Genomic DNA, 21412 nt, shown 5'->3' on the forward strand with positions numbered 1-21412 from the left:
TACCATTTATACTTGCATGTACTTCAACATTTCAGTTTGTAACTTTATTGAATTTAAATTGACCTTAAGGTTAGCCGATGGCTGTCAAACGAATTAAAACTCTATTAAGTTTCCACTAATGCAAACCAAACATTTCCTGCTACTGGAGCTTTGTATTAAACTGTTCAGCTGTTGAACCACAGAGTAGCTGTTATTATGAAGGAGCCACAGGAAACACTCTTTATCTGCCACCAGTTGGTGCTGGTATTGATTACCGGCCGTGACAGCGAGCCTGGTATAGTTTTCACCTTGTGAGACCCCAACTCTTTTCACTGTGCCCTGCTGTGAGATAAAGCGATCATGGGGTAAAAAAAACATTAACACGCCATTATTCTGTAATTGCTGCTGGTGGCTGCTGCTCAACGGAGGTTATATTGTCTCGATTAGGTTTCTGTTCACAGAAATCACTGCACATGCAGTAAAAGGGGGTTAAAGCGTGAATTGTCCAGGGACGAAGTGGTCGCTAAAGCTTTTCTCTTGTGCTGTGTTTGAAATGAGACACTGAAATAAAAAGGCAGAGAGTAAACGTTGTGCACTACAGAGGAAATAAAGTGATTTACACAGGTCTGTTTCCAACAGTGCTCCTGAGAAGCAAAATGTCTCTACATATTCTCTCCTTCAGCGTTTGTCTGTGCGGCTCCTGAGAACAAAAGGCTGCAGGGTTCCTCTCCTCCCACTCAGTTAACATTCACAATCCAGCCCAGGTGTAAACAGTGTCTCCACAGACTCCAAACACAAGCACCAGCACGACTCTGAGTCACGATGACCTGGATCGATAACCACTGCACTATTTCATTTGGGCTTTCAGACGAGACAATGCAAGTTGATTCACAAAACACACGTGGCTACATCCATGTGGCTGATTATCCCCACACATGGTGCTACCTCCCCTCTGCAGAGGCAGAAGTTGGTAAGGTCTAACATCTGTTTGCACATTTTAAATTAGTGGTGGAGGAATTTACACTCTCTTCCACTGTGTAATTTACCCTCTGCTACCATAAACACAGAATTATCTTGAGAAGTGAATGCAGTTGATTCCTAAATGAACAGCAAGGCAGGAGGATGTGCAATCAAACGTTGAAAATGATATATATTTTTAGATATTAAAATATTTTAGAACTGTTGAATGCTATAGTAGATACTCCTGATCATGTTATACATAATTTAAACCAAAGGCAGTGTTTTCCATTCTGTATCTAGACATATTCTAATTCATCCCACTGGAGTCTCATCATGAACCAAATAATTGTTTATACTTCTCATAAATACAGAAGAGATCTCTGATTTATTGTCAGTTGTTGCGTGCTTGTGTTACCCCGAGTTGTTGTGTGCAAGCCCTATGGTCCAAAACATTTTTACTGTCCACACAGTCAGACCTCATATCTTCAGCTGCAGTAGTGGCATCAATGCAGATCTTATCTTTCACTCTCAAGTCTGTATACCTGTAGCTCAGAGTGACCTTTGTGCAAGTGCACCCCCGCTACTGCTATCAATTGAATTCACTCTGTAGGTAACACGGAAAGAATGAATTCATTGTGTCTGCATTATGTAACAACTCCAAACTCACAGTATGTGTATGTATATTTGCAATCGTCTGTTGCTTGGTGACCCGTCCAGAGTTCAGCAGGTGGGTGGATGGACTGATGGATGGATGGATGGAAAAACCGAAGTATTCTTTAGAAATCTGGCTCCTGACAGTTGCCACCATTCTTATTCTACACAAATAAAATAATATATCCACTATTGTCTGCCATGCAGCTAGTTATCCTTGCATTTTCAACACTGCTCTGCTTTTATTATTTTCACTTCTTTCCAATTCTCCCAAACTGTACGCAGGGAAAATAACAAATAATGATGTATTATTCAAGAGAAACAAAATGCATAAATAGATTAAAAAGTCTCAAAACACAGCCTCTCGTCTGGTATTAAACAGGTATGCGTATGGATGTGGTTGTGTGTTTTTGTGTGTCTAAGTGTGAGTGTGTTGCCTGCAAGTTTTAGAAAAAGATGAACGTTGGTGAGAGAAAGCGAAGAAAGGATTTGTATCAGTGGTTGCACATGTGAGGAAAAGCAAGTAAAGATGGATAGAGAATTTCAGCAAAGCCCACTATCATCTCCTCATGTGTGTGTGTTTGTACATGTGAATGATACGATAACCAAAATGTATGTTTTTCAGCTATCTGTTTGCAAATGCCTGCAGTGTGTATATATTTCACCAAGTATGCTTGTGTGTGTATCCATGTAGCATAGAGCTAACACATATACAGTATCAATACCCAGAAACACACACACACATACATTCAGTCAGTCCGTCAGGTTCTGCATGTTATGGTTATGAATATCAAGCAAGAGTCAATGCCCCGGGGAAATGAAAGCACGGAAAGCAAGTTATTTACAATGACCTCTCGCCCTCTGTGTGTGTGTGTGTGTGTGTGTGTGTGTGTGTGTGTGTGTGTGCCTATGCACATAAATGTGTAATCACCCTGGAGAAATTTGATTCCTCTTTGTGTTGGTGTGTGTGTGTGTGTGTGTGTGTGTGTGTGCGCGCGAGTGATGAGAGGAGCCGTGAGAAACAGAAACAAATTTGGTGTTAAAGTCTTGAAGAGGTAAGTGCAAGAGAAAGTACGTAATGAGAGAAAGCAAGAGAAAGTGAAAGAGCGAAAGTAGCAAGACCTAGCTGGTCTAAAGCAAGCAAATGAAGATAAGGTGAAATAAAATGGACTTAAACAGGAAGCAGGAAAAGAGTCAGGAAATGGAGGATAAAAAGATTAAGGGAAAAGGGGAGAAACAAGAAGAAGAGAAGGTAGTGAGGGAAAGAAGAAATAGGATGGATAAAACCAAGAGGGAAGATAAAGGTAAACAGAAAACACAAAAGAGGAATGGGAAGATTAGAGAGAGGAAGGGAAAGGGAAAAGCAAGAGGAGGAATAAAAACAGAAAAATGGAAGGAAAGTACAAAGTAAGAAAAAAGAAGAGATGCAGAGGAAGAGGTGACTCCTTAGAGTGTACAGAACACTGTTATCTGCTCTGGCAAAGTCAAAAGTCACATCCACCATCTACAGCTATTACCACCACTCCACTGTCACCGGGGGCAACCGGGCTTGTCACCGGGGTTACAAAAGGCATGATCAAAGCACAAACAAAAATCGAAGCAGAGGAAGAGAGGAAGGGAGAATGTGGAGGTAAAGGTACGGGCAGGTTGGCTTTCATCTCCTCCCTCGCTCCAGCTCGGCTACAGAATTAGGCATTTGCTTGCAGTAGATTTCCTGAAACGTTCTCTTCCAGCCAGCTTTGGGCTCTATAAAGAGGATAAATCAGGGCTTTACTCGGCCCAGCTCGGAAACCTTAACAACCGGCCAGACCAGCACCAGACAAAAGACAGAATGTACGGCTGAGACTGCTTGAGCTTCACTGGGAGAAAAAATAAAAAAATAAAAATATCTCTCAACAAAAGTTCAGGAACAAAAAAAATAACAGGCAATTAAGAGGAAGTGGAACATTTGATTTGGTGACAAGTTGTTTCAAAATAAATGTGTCCGCCTTCTTATACTGTCTTCTTCTAATACAGTACAGCAACAAAATGTGAGTGTGTCAGTAAGTTTATATGAGCAAGTTCAGTGCACTTTGCGCATATAAAATATAAAAAGCAAAGATATACAGTGTCATTAAATTCTATATGAATATAATCAGAGTTAAACTCAGAGACTGCAGTGCCTCTATGAAAAATAATTGTTGTCAGGATCATGTTTTCTTCGACAGGGCTGTTGTTACCACTAAATAAAAGCTGACATTAGGCAAAGATATGATTTTTGGTAAAATATTCAAAAGCATGTCCCATCTAATGCATCACGGCAGCACTGGCTTATGAATATTTAACTAAGACCATATTCTTTCTAAACACTAACCAAATGTTTTGAAGTTTCCAAAACCATAACCATAAAGACTGTATCATGATTTAGTTGCCAGGAGCGGCCCCTGGAGGGAAACAAATCCAAATACAGTGAGCAGTAAAGTTGATACAAACTGTAATCTGGGTGGTGTTATAGTGGCTGCAAAACGTACTTGCAAATTAAAATGTGCTGTATATGAGACAGGTTTGAACCGCTCACAGTAACATATACACTACAATTATTGCAACTAAAGAACATCACTTAATAGCTCTGAAAATGTCTATATCTTACAGCCTAATACCACGAGTTGCACCACATACTTTATGTTTAAGATGGGGAGGTATTCGTCCCTGTAGTGTTGGGTCTGAGTGCCTGCAGTGTGTTAGAGCAGATAGAGCACCAGGTGTGGAGTACTGATGCCTTTCTGCTTTCACTGTGAGGACACAAGAGTGTGTCGGTGCTGGAGCGATAACACGCTCTCTAAAGCCCAGAGTGAGAGAGTGGAGAGAGGAAGTCAGCGGGCCGTGCTTATGGCCAACTCTGTGTGCACACATACACACGCGCACAAACACACTAAATCAAACTCCATTGATCACTCACTAGAACCCCCGGTCACTTCACCCACGCTTTTTCTTGCAGTACTTGTTGCACTTCTTCAACAAGAAAAATAAAAAAGTGAGAAAAAGATTTTGAAAAAAAGAAAAGAAAACTCCATGTTCCACTAGAGTGGCCACACAAGATGAGTTTTGCAACACTTCTGTAGCTCTCTCCGGGAAAGGGAGTGTATTCACCACTCTGTTCCAAGTTCAATATTAGAGGAGCCAACATGGTGCATGTTCCCTGGCCAATTTTGGTATGTGCATGCCCATACACACACACTCTAATACGCAGATACACAGGGCCAAATGTCTCTTGTCTCTCTGAACCAGAAAGTGCTTCTGCTGGCTGTTACGCTCTCTCTCTCTCTCTTCATTCTTTTCTGAAATGCCCGATTTTCCTCCTCCCCTAGTGTTACCAGTCGCTCCTGCTGGGCCAATTTTAACGCAGCTTCTCCTTTTAATTTCGATGCTATCTGAGGCCATTATCTGCTCACCGCCTGCCTACTTGACCAGATGACCGCCGGAAATCTAACCCCGCCAATCCCAAATCGTCCATCTAGAACAAAAGTGAGATAATGAAGAAACTGGCCTGCAGCCGGTCTAAACCATTAAGGTTCCAGGTTATGTGAATATTAGAGAGGAGCACTGGGGGCGACTAAGTGCCCACGCCTCAACAGCATGTGGGTCGTTTCGTCCAGCCCTTGGAAACTTGGGCTGTCAACTCGGCACATAAATGTTGTAATAACAAGTTCAGTGTTATGAGTGAGCTGTAAAATGAATGTAGGTACAGGGATTTTTTTTCTGTTGAGCCAAAGTGAGCTAAGCTGAACTGTACAGGCAGAAGAGTGGGAAACTATGAGTATCTACCAGAAAGGGACAACAGGGGAATGTTTTGACATTGCTACAACGATGTCTGACAAAGTCCTGGAGATAAATGATAAATGCAATATATGGTATAACACACAGGAAAGGGGACAGTAAGACACAGTTGTACCAGGAAGTCACTTTGACTGTTCTCTTCCAAACAGGGGGTTCATTGAACTTTATCTCTGCAAAGTCTCAACAAATTTCAACGATTCACTTCATAACTGCAATGATATAATTACCAACAGGACGAAAGGCCAAAACTATGACATGATGCAAAGGTTGTACAAAACAAGGATTTACCAATAACATGTTCTCCTAAATGACCAAATAACAAATGGGCTCTGTGGCTACAAGTGAAAATAACTGGATATATTGAAGAACATGTAAAGAAATGTAATTTGTCAGTTGTTACCCAGCACATTGATTTTAGCTCCTGGTAATGTCCGACCAAGTAGCTGTAACAGTCAAATCTCTGAGTGTTTGAAGTGAGCAAGTGTGTAACTTAGTGTTAAGGAATGATGGTGATGTGTCATTTCTTCTTTCTAAAGCTACACAGTCTTTCTTTATGAAAGCACCAACATGCTCCCATTAGGAAATGTACGGGTGTCAGAATCCGCCAGATATCAGAGATCTGCAGTTTGATGTTCCCCTCTTGTTGGAAAAAAACGTACCCCAGGCCCCAGACGTGTACTTAGTACGAACAAAATGCTCCATTTAACTCCAGTCCCTTTAAAAGAGGGATAATCTGTGAGGAAAAAAACTCCTTTTTGTGGCGGCACTCCTGAGTGCCAGATAAGACTCCTGAGTTGATTTGCATTGGACATGACGGCTTCTCAGAACGGTAGCCAATTCGGTTACCCCAATAAAAACCCACCATTCAAATCCAATGAGTCAAATGAGGCTTTGCACAAAAGCAGCAATCCAACCGCCCACACTATTCTTTAAGTTAAAAGCCCTCTCATTCTCTCAGCTCCCTCTCGTCTTGTTCCATCTCCCACTCTTCGTCCTTCCTGTCTTTGCCTCTCTTTTCCTCCATCAGGCCTGACAACTTCATAATCTCAGCCAGAGTGACCTGTCCAGACCCTCCGTGCCGCCTGAATTTATTGGAGGCTGAGAGAGAATAAGAACCTGTCACTCGGCTAACCTCCTAACATGCTCTCTCTCTTTCCTCCCTTGAAGACGGGCCTGTAAACCATCCTGCTGGTAGAAATCAAAAATCAATCGTAAAATCAGGAATCCACATAATTAGCTGATGAAAGGCATCTTAATCAAAGTTAAGTTAAAGTTACAGTGTGTGGGATTTTGTTATGTCGAGTGTTGAAGTTGCATGTTGCAGCTGAACACCCCTCAACTCACCCTCTCCTTCCAAACATGTAAAAGAACCTGTGGAAGCCTTCAATTGTCATAAAAACTCAAAAGGTGTTTAGTTTGTCCAGTCTGGACTAATGTGAAAAACATGGCGGCCTCCGTAGAGAGGACCCCCCTCCATGTAAATATAAAGTATTTTCTCATTGAACTAGAGATCATGTGGAGGTTTTTAAAACTATGACCTGTAAGGTGAAAGTCAATGGACATTTTTACATCGGCAGGTTTGGTGATTGAATTTTCCTTGGCGACGGACACAGACATTAAAGATTGTCAAGCAAAATCCTATAATAATAATTATAATAACATAACAGCAAAGAAGCTTACTTAAACATGATCCTTTAATATCTACATTCTTATCTATTCCTCTGAACATTGTTTTTACATTTGAACATTTATTTACTTGCAAGGCTACTGCAGTGGTCACCTTCCACTGATTTAAAATTAAACTTTCAATGTACAAAAATAATAAAACATCCGGAACACACCTGTCTGTGAGCTGCACTGTCAGGGTCTCTGTGTTCTCTTAAAAAAGTAGTCTGAATCAATGATGACATGAAAGAGTTGAAATAAAAATTGCCTTACCATTAACATCAATTATACTGGCTTGTTTAAAATGCAGGAATAGGAGGGATGAAAAGAAAAGCGACTTTCTGTTGTAGATGTGATCTGACAAGAGAGAACATCTCTGTTCTGGTGGTGTTTATTTTGGATTTTTATCAGCAATACTATCATTAGTATCATCATTATTGTGTTTTTTTATAATAGTGACTGCCTGCTGTCGTTTCCAGTGATAATTATGGTTCTTCTGATGGCACTGAACCCCCCATGAACCATCATTACAGTACTAGTACTCTGCGCACTCTCTGACTCACTCATTCACTTGCCTTTCTCGAAGTGCATTTTCAATCTTGAAAGTCTGGACCAAGGTTCATGTCTTAGTTATATTGTTTACATTGGATCAAGTGAGTTATGGTTTTACATTGTAATTTAGGGAGCACACTTTATTCTCTGTGGGCCGCGTTTATCTATACTATCTTATCTATTTGTAGATGGGTGTGCCTCTGACGTCGATGTTGTCAATTCAGAGGTAGTCTTTCCTTTTGAATGGAGAAACTGAATAAAGGTTTTTTTGGGTAGTTTTTCCTTGTTGAGGGTTAAGAGCAGAGGGAGTCACACCTTGTTAAAGCTCTTTGAGACAAATTGTGATTTGTGAATATGGGCAATACAAATAAAATTTGATTGATTGATAAACCAATATATTATCACTGTAATATCCTTATGGTATTACTACCAGCATCAACTATGTCATTTCAACAAAGGCTGCAATCTTGTGAGCTGCTTCTGCTTCTTTTTCTCCTTTAGTTGTTTGATGCTGTCTAAACCTTCCTGCAATCTGAACTATCCAAAAATGTGTTTTCACACTGCAGATAAACCAAACCATGGTTCGGATTTGATCCGGATCAAGACCACCTCTTTTGGTCAGACCAAATTTCGGTCCATTATTCCCTCTCCAGATGCTTCTCCAGATCTTGTCTACTTTTTTTTCCTCCTGCCCTCTCTCCATCCTTTCTATCTCTTTATTTCTTCTCTGCCAGTAGTGAACAGTCACCAGGCTTGTTATTAGTGCCGGGTTGAAGCTGGTACTGTAATCAGACCCCTGGAATTAGCAGTGGGCCCATACTGGCAAGCGGGCACAATGCTGACAATTCACTCTAGTTATTATTGAGGTTGCTGCAATGTTGCAGCTTTGGCAGGAATCCGCTGCTCCTCTCAGAGCCCGGGATCTTGATGGGCTTTACTGAAGAGAAACAATGAGAGGTACAGCAGGAGTGTAGGCACCCACCTGAGGCTGAAGGATAAAACACACACTGAATGGCTACCAATGGGAGCAGTGAGTGGCACACTTTTTTTGTGCGAGTGCAGGTGGCTTTTAAGCACTGGGAACGTAGCCATATTGGAAAGACAATAGATTGGACATAATAGGGATGTGTTTTATTATTGGCGGATAAAGATAGAGAGGCAAAGCCTGTTGTATTAGGACAGGGTGTAATAGAAATCCATTTACTTGACAATAACAAGCAATTTAGCGTCACTCAGAGGCTAGCAGCTTTGTGTTTGGCTGCTAGTCTCCTGTCCAAAACATCAAAACATCCCAAGTCCTGTTTGCGTTCACTGCAAAAACCCCAGTGATGGTGCAGCATGTTTTAAGCGGGTGCTTACTTTACTTCCCAGCCTTTAAATTCAACTCTCACAGCAGGTAATGGAGAGTGTCAGTCTCCCATCAGATTGCTTTTAGGAATAATTCAGTGGTCATTCAGGGGATGATCTTTCCTGAATCAAAAGCACCAATTTCATCTCTCAAAATGTTAAAACCCCGTATATACTAATGGTAACACATCAAAAAACATGTGCTGACATAACAGATCATGCCAGAAGCTTTCAAAGTGTATGTCTGTTTTTAAAGTCTTTCTGCGATGTCCTAAATACAGAACACAAGATACAGAACGGTCAAATCTTCTTAATCTCTTTTGTTTTTGCACAACTTCTGTTCTTTATAACAATGAGCATACAAAGTATTTAAATGTCAAAATTTAAGCTGACTTCATTTTCTTTCAATTTTTGACAAGTAATTATGTCTCACAGTTCCAGTCTAAAAACCTTGAAATAAGATGAGGCATAAAAGATTCAGATCACTTCACTAGTGTTATGCATTGAAAGTAAAAAAAACAATGGCTGTCACACTGTTTCTTTGGTTGGTAGGTGTTGGTACTTACAGCAGGGTCCCTTGCGTAGCACCTTGATGCGTCGCTGTGCGTTGCACTGGGCTTTCTCCAACTCGCACTCGTTGGAGTAGGTAGAAGAATCGGATCCGCAAACAGGTGCCACCAAGGATGGACATTCCATTCTCTTACAGACGCACTCAGCCTTGGCCTGGTCAGTTGGGTCCCGCTCACATACAGCACCAAAACCGCACAGCATTCCTCTACAGCCTGCAACAAACACAGAGAAGGAGGGGAATTTAAAAACTGGTATATTCAACCAATCTCAATATTATTTTGTATACATTTCAGTCTCAAAGCTGTCTGATCACACCTATCCCCTTAATGAAAGTTTTTCTGGCATTGCATCTGTCCTGCATGAACTCATTATGCATGCAACTCAAACCAGGTTTTTTTTTTGCACCTAAATTCTTCTTAGAGTAGTTTATGGTGTGTTATGTTTATGCTTTAACACCAGACAGGCACGTCCAAACAAATGAATCTCAATATGCGTTAGCCGTTGGGGTCTGTGTGCAGAGCTCTGCTCAGTTCAGCAACACAAATGCATCAGGGATTAAATGTGATCCTAGCGTAAAGCACACAGATGCTGTCAATTCATCCAGGAAGAATCTGTCCACCCATGCAGAGCAAGCACAGTGTGTTGCTGGGTGTGCTGAGCCCTTAGCAGAATATGGAAAACCTTCAGTGTTCAAATTTTTAAAAAGTCAGCAACAACATTAAAAATCAATCCTCAGTGTTGTGGTCAGTTCATTTTCATGCTCCGAAAAGACAGCAGTCTTTGAAACTTCAATGATCCACCATCCAGGGAAACATGGAGGGACGGAACAAACGGCACTAAGACAAACCAAGGTTAGCCACGCACTTCAAGGCTTCAAGAGTCAAACAACAACAACGCTTGATCCCTAACCTCCCACTGACTCCCCAGCTTTGATCAGATGTGAAACAGCAAACTCGGAACTTGGTCAGATTAACAAGTAAGAGGTATGTTTTTGTGTATTTAGTGTGTGTTGTGTATACACAACTTCAGCTTAGAGAATAATTGACCTGCATCGTGGCAGCTACAGCTGCTGTGGGTCTGCCCCCACTTTGAGGGCTGTTGGGTAGCCAGATGGCGTGACATCCCTGCCTCACCAGTGGCGAGGTGGTGGGAGGACGATCACAGGTAACCGACCAGTGGATACAACAAATCAAAGGTTGTAAAAATAAAAGTCCTCTCTAAAAAAGTTGTCTTGTTTAAATAAGACAGTGTCGCTGCTGCGGACATACGTGTCACACTCTGCACACTAGTTCTTATCGCTGGCACCCAGGCCAGGACTAAACGCAAGGCAGCATGTCCACTCACTGGCAGGTGGCTTTTTGCTGTACTGGATAGACCAGCAAACAGTGTGATAGACACACACACGCACACAAACTGTGTGCGGCACAGACAACTGGTCCAGCATCTGCCCAAGGCATCTCATTCTGTCTGTCTCCTCACACCAAAGCACACGTGTAACTGTGTGTGCGTGTGTGCACGTGTGTGTGTGTGCAGCCTCCTCGCCTGTGTGTGACAGGCGAGGAGGCGATTTTTGACTTGCCCACTGTTCCCTGTGGGAGAGCCCCTGACAGCTACCTGAGCTCACTCTCTTTTGTACCGGGGGGAAAAAGAAGTGAGTGCCAGTGTGTATGTGTGAAGCTATCCATGAATGCATCTGTATTCCTGACAGCGTGTGTGTGTCTGTGAGGTGTTGGCATTAGGTGTCTGACTTCCATACGCCCACACACACACACATACACACATACACACGCACAGCCAGGTGCTAGCATGAAGGCCTTGTCATGACTGGCCCACTGCTCTGCCAACACTTCACACCACGCGCTGTGTGTTTCTCTGTGTGTGTGCACGTGAGTGTCAGTGTGTAGCGTAGAGTCGAAGCCACGGGAGCAGTGACAAGAGGTGAAATTCAATCGAACTGTGTCACATGTGTACGAGACAGGGAGTGAGAGTGTGTAATAGTAAGACAGGAAGGAAATACAAGACATTAAACTGAGGCTGCAGTTAACCAAAGCAGAATAGGCAACTCCAGTATATTCCAGTGAAGTCATCAAACAAATAACAGAAAAAAAACAGAAAACACTGACAGTGAACACACCAACTGAAGAGGAAGAAGTCATGATTGCCCTCGGTGATTTGTAACCACATCTCTTCTGCAATGTTTTCCTATAAGAAAATCTTACTCTAGCCTGGAGCTTAGCTGACTGACAAAAGACTGACACCAGAGCTGAGGGCTCTGTCAAAGTGAAGGTATCAAGTGCAGGCTCTCGATCTAGCATCCAAACTGTAGAGTTCATATATAGGAGTTATTTCCTGGGAAAAAATCCTCCTGCTACCTGAGAAAAATAATCTGACACTTCGGATTATATTTAGAATGGAAAGAAGCTCTCTAGTTAATATGAAGAACAATATCTACCCAGGTTGAAAACAAAAGAAGACCACACACAAAAACTTCATGTCAGTGGTAAATTCCAACAGCCATGTACGTGACCCAGATACTATAATAGTCTGGATCCTGTGGACATGTCCTCGAGACAGATAGGTATTACTTTACAACAACAAAAGCGATTAAATGTAAGGCTTGCTTAGTGTTAAGCTTTTCTCTGGGAGAGGAATGACATCTGAGATCTCTGTCCAGAAGAGGGCAGTACTAAGAACAGCTAACACCTGTGCAGAACCTTCAGGTACCCAGGCCTCTGGTGGACCGCCCTCATAGGACAAGTGGGGATTTTTTATATATATACATTTACATTAGGATCCAAAACCGACATCAGAGAGCAGTAGTTAAAAACACTTCAGCATAGCAGTAGCCTTAATGTTTTGAAATGTATTTATTCAAATGGGATAAACCCCTTGAGCTGCACCAACTCATTTTCAAAGGGATCCTACAAGAGATATCAAAATAGAATCTGATGGTACAGTAACAATATTACAAGTGGCTCTATGCTGATCAACTGGGACTAAAGGTGAGTCATGGATGTATCATCAATGCATACTATGTACTAGACTATACTCCATCTTCAGAAGTTGTTTTCAATGTTAGATTTGGAAGTGAATCTAAAAGTATTCAGATTAAATAAATTGTTTCTAATCCAATGTATTACAGTAGGCCTACTATTTAGAAAAATTGCCATGTAATTTGTATTCAGTAACTGACTTCATTTTAAAGAGTAGACCCAACTCTTTGTTGATAAAAAAAAGTCTATATCTGCTGCTCTGTCCAAGCAAGACAGCAGCCTGCAGCCAAGCTGCGGTGAATACAGTCGGTACTATAAAAAAAATAAAAGCCTTTTTAAAGATGGATTGGTTGGCTGCACTTATATGTTCTTACGCTGTGCAGTGTGCACGCTGTTGACAGCTTGATACTGTTAAACTGTAGAACTACAGAAGGAGAAAACATAGTGTTATATATCACCCAGCAATTATCTTTCATCTTTTAAACTTATACAACACATATTTTCATCACCCAAGAGCTGTTGAGAAAAACGACTGCAAGCATTCAAAGGCATGTGCTTCTGTTTGGGTGAATGCACAGAAACACAAGAGTTTATGTAATTTTCATTGTGGAAAAATATATCTGAGTGCAACAAGTGTATGTGAGTCAGTCCATGTAGGTGTGTAAGGTAATCTCCCTCCAGCCCTGTGGCGTTAAAAGCTTCACATCCATGTTTTTTTTCTTTCTATTGGAGACGGGAAGAAAATCCCATTGGGCAGAAAAGCCGGCATGTCCAGTTTGTGCTTGTCAAGGCAAACGTCTTGCAAAGGTAACACTTCATCCCGTGTTTAGACATCTCATCCATTAAATATGACATGATGTCACAGCCTAAGGACGCTCTCAATGCATCAGCTTGTTATGAGAGGGAAGGGACAGCACTGTGATTAAAGGAGCAGTGAACAAAAATGTCACGGTTTTGGGAGTTGAAAGAAAATCTGACTCTTGTGGCAATTTTCCTCAATTTTTTTTGCTAGTTCTGATGTTTTGGGATTAAGTGTCGGTCTAAGATTATTCACGTGTCAGTTAATTTCTTTGTTGGATCAAAGCACATGTTACTCACGTGTTATCATACAAAATAATGCTGCCATGCATAGTGAAGGACTATATATTTATTTAATCTTATATGTTACCCATGCAATATTTTGTGCTGGTTTCTTACTTTTCAACATTGATTGATGCAGACACGGATTCAATAAATATTCCCCAAAAGCAGTAGGTCCTATTACTTTGAGATTGTTTCTGCTCTGTGAAGAAAATATCCCTACAGCCTGTTGTGGTCACAGTCAGTTTCATTGTTTTGCTGCCTTGTTGCATTTAGCTCAGACAAAGTGAAAAAAAGGGCAGAAATGGACTGTCGTGGCAAGCATGAACCGGTTCAGGCCCAATAAGGCTTGACAGAATCGCCGTGACAAACTTAAAATGGCTACTTTAGGCAAGGAACATTATTCTCTGCAGGGACTAGATACCCGTCAGGTTTCAATTATTTCACAGCAGTCCTGTGTGCTTCAGCCGGACGAAGAACGGGACCAGAGGAGGAGAGGGAAGGAAGGGAAAGGGAAGGTGTGCATGAATAATTAACAGTCCTGAACTTTACATGGGTGACAAGAATAGTGGCTGAATTACCTGGAGAGCCGGGACAGTGATGCACAAACGGCAAATGAATAACTGTTTTTTCACTGGGGCCAGTTGTGCCATGATAAGATTAAAACCTGAACACGGTGGCTTCATCGCTGACTAATGACCTATTGACTGTCAGAAAATCAGGAAACTGAGGTTAATGGAGGGATATGCAGCTCAGTGGCATTGAGGAGACATTGCATTAACGCTGAATGAGTCTAAATTCATTACGCTCTAGCACTCCTGAGGGACATCTTCCACTCACTTGCTAATAAACGGAGCCTTTCTTTTCAGCTCAGGCTAAGTAATACAGATGTGTTCCTCGGGCAGGCCACCTTTTAACAGTCGTCTCCTCTTGCCGTCTCTCTCTCTCCTTCTCTCTTTAAGAGGGCTTTAGCATCTATATCAGCGTAGCTGTGCCAGAGGACCTTTGCGGTGAGGGGACAGGTTTCTATGGCAACAGCAAGTCATGCACTCGGTGCAGAGCATCTTGCTTCATCCAGCTGAGAATGTAAAGTTTCCACGATGCACACAAGTGGTTCATATAGAGTATGTGTACACACGTGCAGCTTCTGTGTGAGTTCACTGCCTCTATATCATACTCCTCACTGCGCTTTTTGAAACTTCAGTTCAGTTTTTATTTGCAGTGATCACATAATCACTCTCCCTCCACGTTACGCTCTGGGGTGAGAAGCTACTTTAGAAAATCGAATTCTCTCACTATGACCATGTGCAGCACTGAGACTAAAAGTGTATTGTGTAGTTTTGGAGAACAGCAACAGGGTATGATATTGATTAACAGTTGCCGAGAAGTTGCCTTCCTCTTGTGTCGATGTGATTATTTATTGGAAAGAGTCTGGAGTTCAGAAGTGATGTAATTTGTCTTTGCAAGGGAATGAATTAAGAAAAAACACAGTGGTGGTCAACAGTTACACCTGGTAAAATATCTGAAGGGAGAAAGCAACCCTGCAGGGCTTCTATTGATCCCTGGTGTGTGGTCGTCAGGGGACCAATGCAGTCAATTATTGATCTCACTGCAATCATACAACGCCCAGCGTGAAATAAAGAAAACATCTGCTCACAAAGGAACACCCCACCTTACCAGCTCGATATGAGAAATACGGCTTCTTTAAAACGGTTAAATGAAAAGAAAGGGGGGTGAAGGGGGGAAAGGATGGGGACTCTTTCAAAGCAGTTCCAGAAGAAAACAACTTTTCTCTTGTCCTGCTTTTCCAACCGTGCTGTTCTTATCAGGGCAACAGCACAATGAACAAATTGTTCGAAAACAAACTGTAAAGAGCTCTTCGTTTATTTTCTCTGTGCCTTTAGCTGCACTTCTTCGCTTGAAGATGGAGGGTCTTTGAGTATGGGAATATGCCTTTCCATGTGTGTGTGTGCAGGCTGGAACAGTATTTTCCGTTACATAAAGGGGGCAATCACTTTCGCTCTTCTCCTCCTCGCTGCATGCAACACATGCTCGTACAGCTGTGCGCCTGGGTCCTGACCTCGCTAACACGCAGGATGAACTCATTTACAAACAGCAGATTCTGGCCGTGCACACCGCAGAACTACAAACGATCCTAGAGAATGAGAGATAAAGTTGGAGTCAGAGAGTCAAGACATAGAGAGGGAGGATAGGGGAGGCAGAAATAGCTTTTCCTGAGAGAATACGGGTGAGAAACAGAAGTGAGGGAAGGTTAAAGAGACAGTTGAGGGGCAGAGGGAAAATAACTACAATTCAAACACCTCCCAGTTTATAGACATGCCTCATTCAATCCAGTAGGTCAAAAACATGAGCTGCAAAAAAACTCTGTGGCTTAAATGATCCAGAAACAATGTCCAATCTTTTCTTACGAACAAAAGGAGAAAATAAAGTTAAAAACCTGCACCCACTGTGTCTGCATACAATTGGCTTCAAAACAACAGAGTTGGTTGTGTCCATTTGCCTTATTTCCATCTCTGCATGAATAACAGTAGGTCATATTTTAAATGAATTGTGACTCTGCTTGTAACTGGCTCTGTTGTTCAGTCACCTCAGCTACTACTGTTTCTGCTCCTCTGAGGTTTTGTCATCGCTATTTGTAGTTTCCCTTTGCTATGGTTACTTTTTTTTACCTTTAATGAGGTCCCACTGGCATGAAGCATAAATAAACCCACCATGCCAAAGCTACAGTGAACACACAAAAATAGGTTTGTGTTTTCAGTTTGGGAAGGTTCATATGTGAACAGTCTTACTCCTGCAGAGAAGAACTGAGGTGAAACAGTAAAAAGTTGTTAAAATACAGTTAAAGACTGTTGTACAGCAACAGCATCAGTTGTACAAGAGACAAATGAGTGAAGACTTCATATATCGCTCAAGTGACAAAGCCCAACAGAAAGGACCAAGTTAGGCATAGATAAGATATCAGGGTGGATGGATGGGCCAACAAAACATCTGACCCTAACATGCGTGAAAACATGTTCTCATTTCCAGTTTTACAGAACAGCCACAATTAATCCTTAACCTTAAAAACATGTCTACAATTGTAAGTGACGACAAAGGTTCCCTTGCCTCAATGACGCAATCCTTTTAACCAAAGCCACAGTCTTTCCCTATTTTGTGACCAAACTTAAACCGGAGCAGATTTACTTTAAAATAACAAGGCAAAGACATGACATCAGAGAAATGGCAGAAGATAATTGACTTTTAGTGTAATTGTTTCAGGTTGAGTAACTAACTTAAGATGAAAACTATCTTGAGATCAACTAGCCTTCCTTAAGGTAAAGTGGTATCTCTGCTTTTTCTTTCATCACTGCACACACTGACATCAACTCTACTTTTTTATGTTTTGGCAGTCAATTCATGATGAAAATGCATTTTTGCACTCACATTTGGGTGTGAGAAGCAATTTGAAGCCCTGAAGTTGTTTTTCCTTCTGTTCACATCATTTTGGGCTTTTGAGAACACAATGATTGCCAAAGCAATTAAACTGAGACCTTGATGAGAGAGCTTTCAAAGTACATTTTAAAATCAACCCTGGAGCTACTTATGGTTGGTGCATGATCAGCCAGCCATTCAGCTCAATAATCATCGTGGGTTGTAGACACTATGATTTATTGGTTATCTATTGACCCTTGTTCATTTAGACAGAATGGTGGCAGGAGAATTTTAATTAATTGTGCAGTGCAATAAACATAAACCTAACCACATAGACCAGAGTAAATATAATGTGGGTATTGAAATATGTTAACAAGTTATAGGTCTTTTCCAATCTTCTGTTTTATACTCTATATATGTTTTAGGTCTCACAATATAGCAGATGCTGCGTCTTCATAAATCAGGCCTCAAATATGACAGCTCTTGACAGCTGAGAACATCTGCCTAATCACACTTGTTATGGGAGAATAATACATGAAGGTTATTTGAAAAGAAACATTTGGTTATCTTTCACGATCAGGAGGGGACAAGAGCAGGGAAGAAAACAAGTACAAGTATGAGTACAAAATAGTGAACGTGACTAACACAGGAAACTGCACTCCTCATAGACATACTTGGTAAAATAGCTACATATGAACACGACCTATGACTGGTCAGTGTTAGTGGTTTGTCTCACAAACTGAGTATGTGCCATCTGGCAATCACGTCACAGATACCACAACGGGTTGACGTCAAGAAAAGTGACACGTCCAATATTACACGGGTTGGTCTTGATGAAGAAATGATAAGGTGTGCCTTACATATGTTGAGCTAAGAGCTGCAAAACACTCGTTAGTTACTCTTCGTCCTCTGAGAATTCAAACTAATATTAATGGTAAACCTCATATGAATACAGCACCTTGGGCTCTCTTTTTCTGCATGTACAAAGAAAACATAGGCACAAATGCAGCTTTTTTGCAATTTCCCTTGGGCACAGGTCCATTTTATTTGCGTCTCTGTCTGTTTGATCATTTCTTGCCCTGAACTAACGGGTTTATGCTGAGGTGGGAGGAGAGGTGCAGCTCAAAGGCTGTGTTTATGCTTATTAGACTGCACGGTGCAAATTTGGTGGAACTTTGCTTTAAGACCTGCTCATATTTTTTATCGGAAACACGGGGCATTTGTTCAAACAGTCGGAATGGACATGCAGCATCTGAATAAGCACAAAGGTAATCCTTGAGAACACATTAGACCTGAATTCATGGCAAATAATTAGTTATGAAACTATTCACTGAATTATTACATTATAATTTAGAAAGATAAACCTTTTTTTAATTAATAAACACAATGCTGATTATGATAAGCTATTGATATTTACATAACCAAGGGTCCTGTCTTGTGTGATGCAGCTGATACAGATGTTTGACAGACAACAGCTCCTGTCTTCTTTGCCTCTGGTTCATTCCAACACACTTTGGCCTTGGTGGCAGAGGAAGGTCAGGCTGCTGTCTGTTCAGCAATGCCTGCAGTTTCATCAAGCCATAAACTTTACAGGTCTTTGCGCTCAAAATGGATTCCCTTTCAACACGCACATGTACCAGCCACACAGCCATGTGTTACATCAACTGTGGGGTCTGCAGATACTGAATCATGAATCTGCATGATTCATTTATTTTGGACAACTCTGTCATTATTTTAATCTTCCACAGGGGACAGATGGTTTGTTAGTATGAGCAGAATGTAGTGTGTTTTCACCAGATGTTTTCAGCTGGGTCCAGTCAGCTTATGAGTGAACATTAACTCAATAAGTTTCAGCTGATGTATTTTCCCACTGTGTTTCTTGTTACTAAGATGACCGGGTAGCAAGCGCAGTTAAGAGGGAAAAGATACCGGTCTGAATCAAACCTATGGCAGCAGCTGAGGACTTAAGCCTCAGAAGTGTCCAATAGCTCAACTGGTTGAGTGGGTGCCCCCCCCTCTGCTTCTTAAGGCAATAATAAGGACTGATGTGATTGGCCATTGTTGAAGTTCACCAGCAAACTGCAATTTAAAAAAATATGTTGGACATATCAACATGTGCCTTTAGAGTTGTGTTTCTACGTTTCAGGAAAATAGAGCCTCTTGTCAGACCTACCTGTCCATGACAACCTGACAGTTGTGGAATAAGAGTCTAGAGGAGAACCCCCAACCCTGGCAAAGATGCTCCACTCAGCAATAACCCTATCCCCCACATTTCTCAAGGGGCCTGAACCACATCAGTTGTAGTGTCACGCCCTTATTCATGAATCACATGGGCAAGACAACCAAGTTGTGTATTGGTATGAAGATTTTTCAGCTGCACAGGGTTCCTGATTTTCTAGTTCTTTCTCCAAGCTTCCCTCCACCCAACCGTATCAATAATAGATGCATTGGTGACAGAGCCCTATTCTGTCACCTCACATCTTCTCCACAAACTCAGCAGCAGGCAGCCAGAGATGCTCCTCCAGAGGAGATTACAGCTGGTCTGCAATATACATGAAGAAAACCAGCATGGCTGCCTGCATGCTCCTGAATTCAATTATTCAGCTGAGCCACTATTACGAGGAGCAGAGCCCTCTTTTGTTCACGTCTGCAAGCTCATTGTTCCAGAGACCTGTGATGGACTCTTTATATAAAGACCTGGTTTTCCTATTACACACACACACACACACACACACACACACACACACACACACACACACACACACACACACACACACACACAGCAGTATCGTCATGCTGGCTAATTGCAAGTAGGCATTGTGTAGGAGTGTGAGGGACAATTCACTTACAGACATGCAGAAAATAGAGGCAAAGACACGCAAATGCTGACGCATGTAATGATGCGCGCAGAAACACACACGGATCACATCAGAGTGGCGACAGCTAATGCCATCTCATGTTGTTCACACCTGTTTTCTGTTCTCTGCACTCTTTTTTGCTCCATCTCACACCAACATCATTAAATGTTTCATGGATATATTTCCTCTCACTTTAATATATTACAAAGGAGTATCTGTGTTCATGAGGAAGAGGAGCAGCAGACACAACACTGCTCTCCAGTTTCTATGAGAAAAACAAACTGGCCAGCCATGCCAACTTTGCACAGAACCATTGGTGTGACCTAACAGCCCAAGCCAATTAGCAAGGGTTGGCAAGTTTCTAAAGATTTGGCCGATCAGACTGCCTAAAAGTTCTTTTCACCCAGGATTTGACTGCTACCAGAGGTAAAAAAAAGATGAGGCCATCTTAGACTAAATGTGGGACCTTCCTCACAGCAATCGCTTCCTAACAGGTCTGTCTGAGTCATAGACAAATGATTTAATTTTAGTTTTCTGTCCATACTTTTACCTTTATCATCTCTATCTGGGCATTAAACATCACAACTACGTCCACAGCACTTGACATTGTAGTTGGGTATAAACAAAACTGAGCCAGTAATGTTGATATTGGTTGTCTACATTGAATATGTTTGCTTTCCATTATTTAGTCCAAAATTTTGGATTTATTCCTAACATCATTATAACCCACCATCAGTCCAGTGAAGAGGGCAGTGTGCCCTTTTGTAAAATGAAGAAGAAAGTTAATGTCGCACACCAAGTTTTCTGCCCATCAAAGACCATTTACAAAACTGGCTTTGGTGCTGGCTGGAGTTTTGTCTGATTTTATTTAAATACACAGATTTATTTTATGTGTATTTTGTCTCATCTGCTAACATTGAGAAGGCAAGATTAATGAGTTTTACTGCTGCAAGCCACCAGGGGGAGAATGAGACCCTCTGGCTTAACTTTTGGGGAGCTATTATGTCATAGATTTGTATCCAGGCTATGCAGCTAACTTGCATTTATAGTGTTAAGTGTTTTTGGCAAGTCATTCCGGGATGTTTGTTTTTACCCAGAATGCACCTCTCTGTCAGGCTGAAGGCAGCAAAGAGAATCTGCGTCTCTGGGGTATCTAGGTCGCGCTGCATCCCAAATACTTGCTGAATATATTTAACACAAAGTTGTTCGATTAAAAGGTAAGAAATACATTTAAAAAAGTGATTTAATTTGAGATGATTATGTAACAAGCCACAGGTGACCACACTTCAGGTTCTCCAAACTGTGAGTGCTAGCCAAAGGAGCTAATTTATGTGTTTTATGGAATTATGGTACTTTAAAAGTGACATCTCTCTGATGGTAAATACTGCCTGCATGCCTGATTGCTTTATTTACCTGAATTTTCCCAACACCTGCACTGGTTATAAGTAGAAAATTAGGTTTTTCATTTTAGCAAAATGAGCCAGTCTAGAGTACCTAGGTTATTTTGTC

The 21412-nt window shown here is 41.5% G+C and overlaps 2 protein-coding genes across 17 annotated transcripts in view; one reads left to right on the forward strand and one right to left on the reverse strand.

Moving 5' to 3' along the window:
- Nucleotides 1-21412, forward strand: part of ampd1 (adenosine monophosphate deaminase 1 (isoform M)) — a 269757-nt gene that overhangs the window by 193472 nt on the left and 54873 nt on the right. The gene's annotated exons all lie outside the window — the stretch shown is intronic.
- agrn (agrin) overlaps nt 1-21412 on the reverse strand; it is a 245739-nt gene that overhangs the window by 101052 nt on the left and 123275 nt on the right. For all 16 annotated transcript variants that reach the window (XM_020089194.2, XM_069527083.1, XM_069527093.1 and 13 more), the window contains one exon: nt 9537-9752. In XM_020089194.2, coding sequence (XP_019944753.2) covers nt 9537-9752 — 216 coding nt within the window. The remainder of the gene's footprint in view (nt 1-9536; nt 9753-21412) is intronic.

This window comes from Paralichthys olivaceus, chromosome 6, assembly GCF_024713975.1.
Source record: "Paralichthys olivaceus isolate ysfri-2021 chromosome 6, ASM2471397v2, whole genome shotgun sequence".
NCBI classification, from domain to species: domain Eukaryota; kingdom Metazoa; phylum Chordata; class Actinopteri; order Pleuronectiformes; family Paralichthyidae; genus Paralichthys; species Paralichthys olivaceus.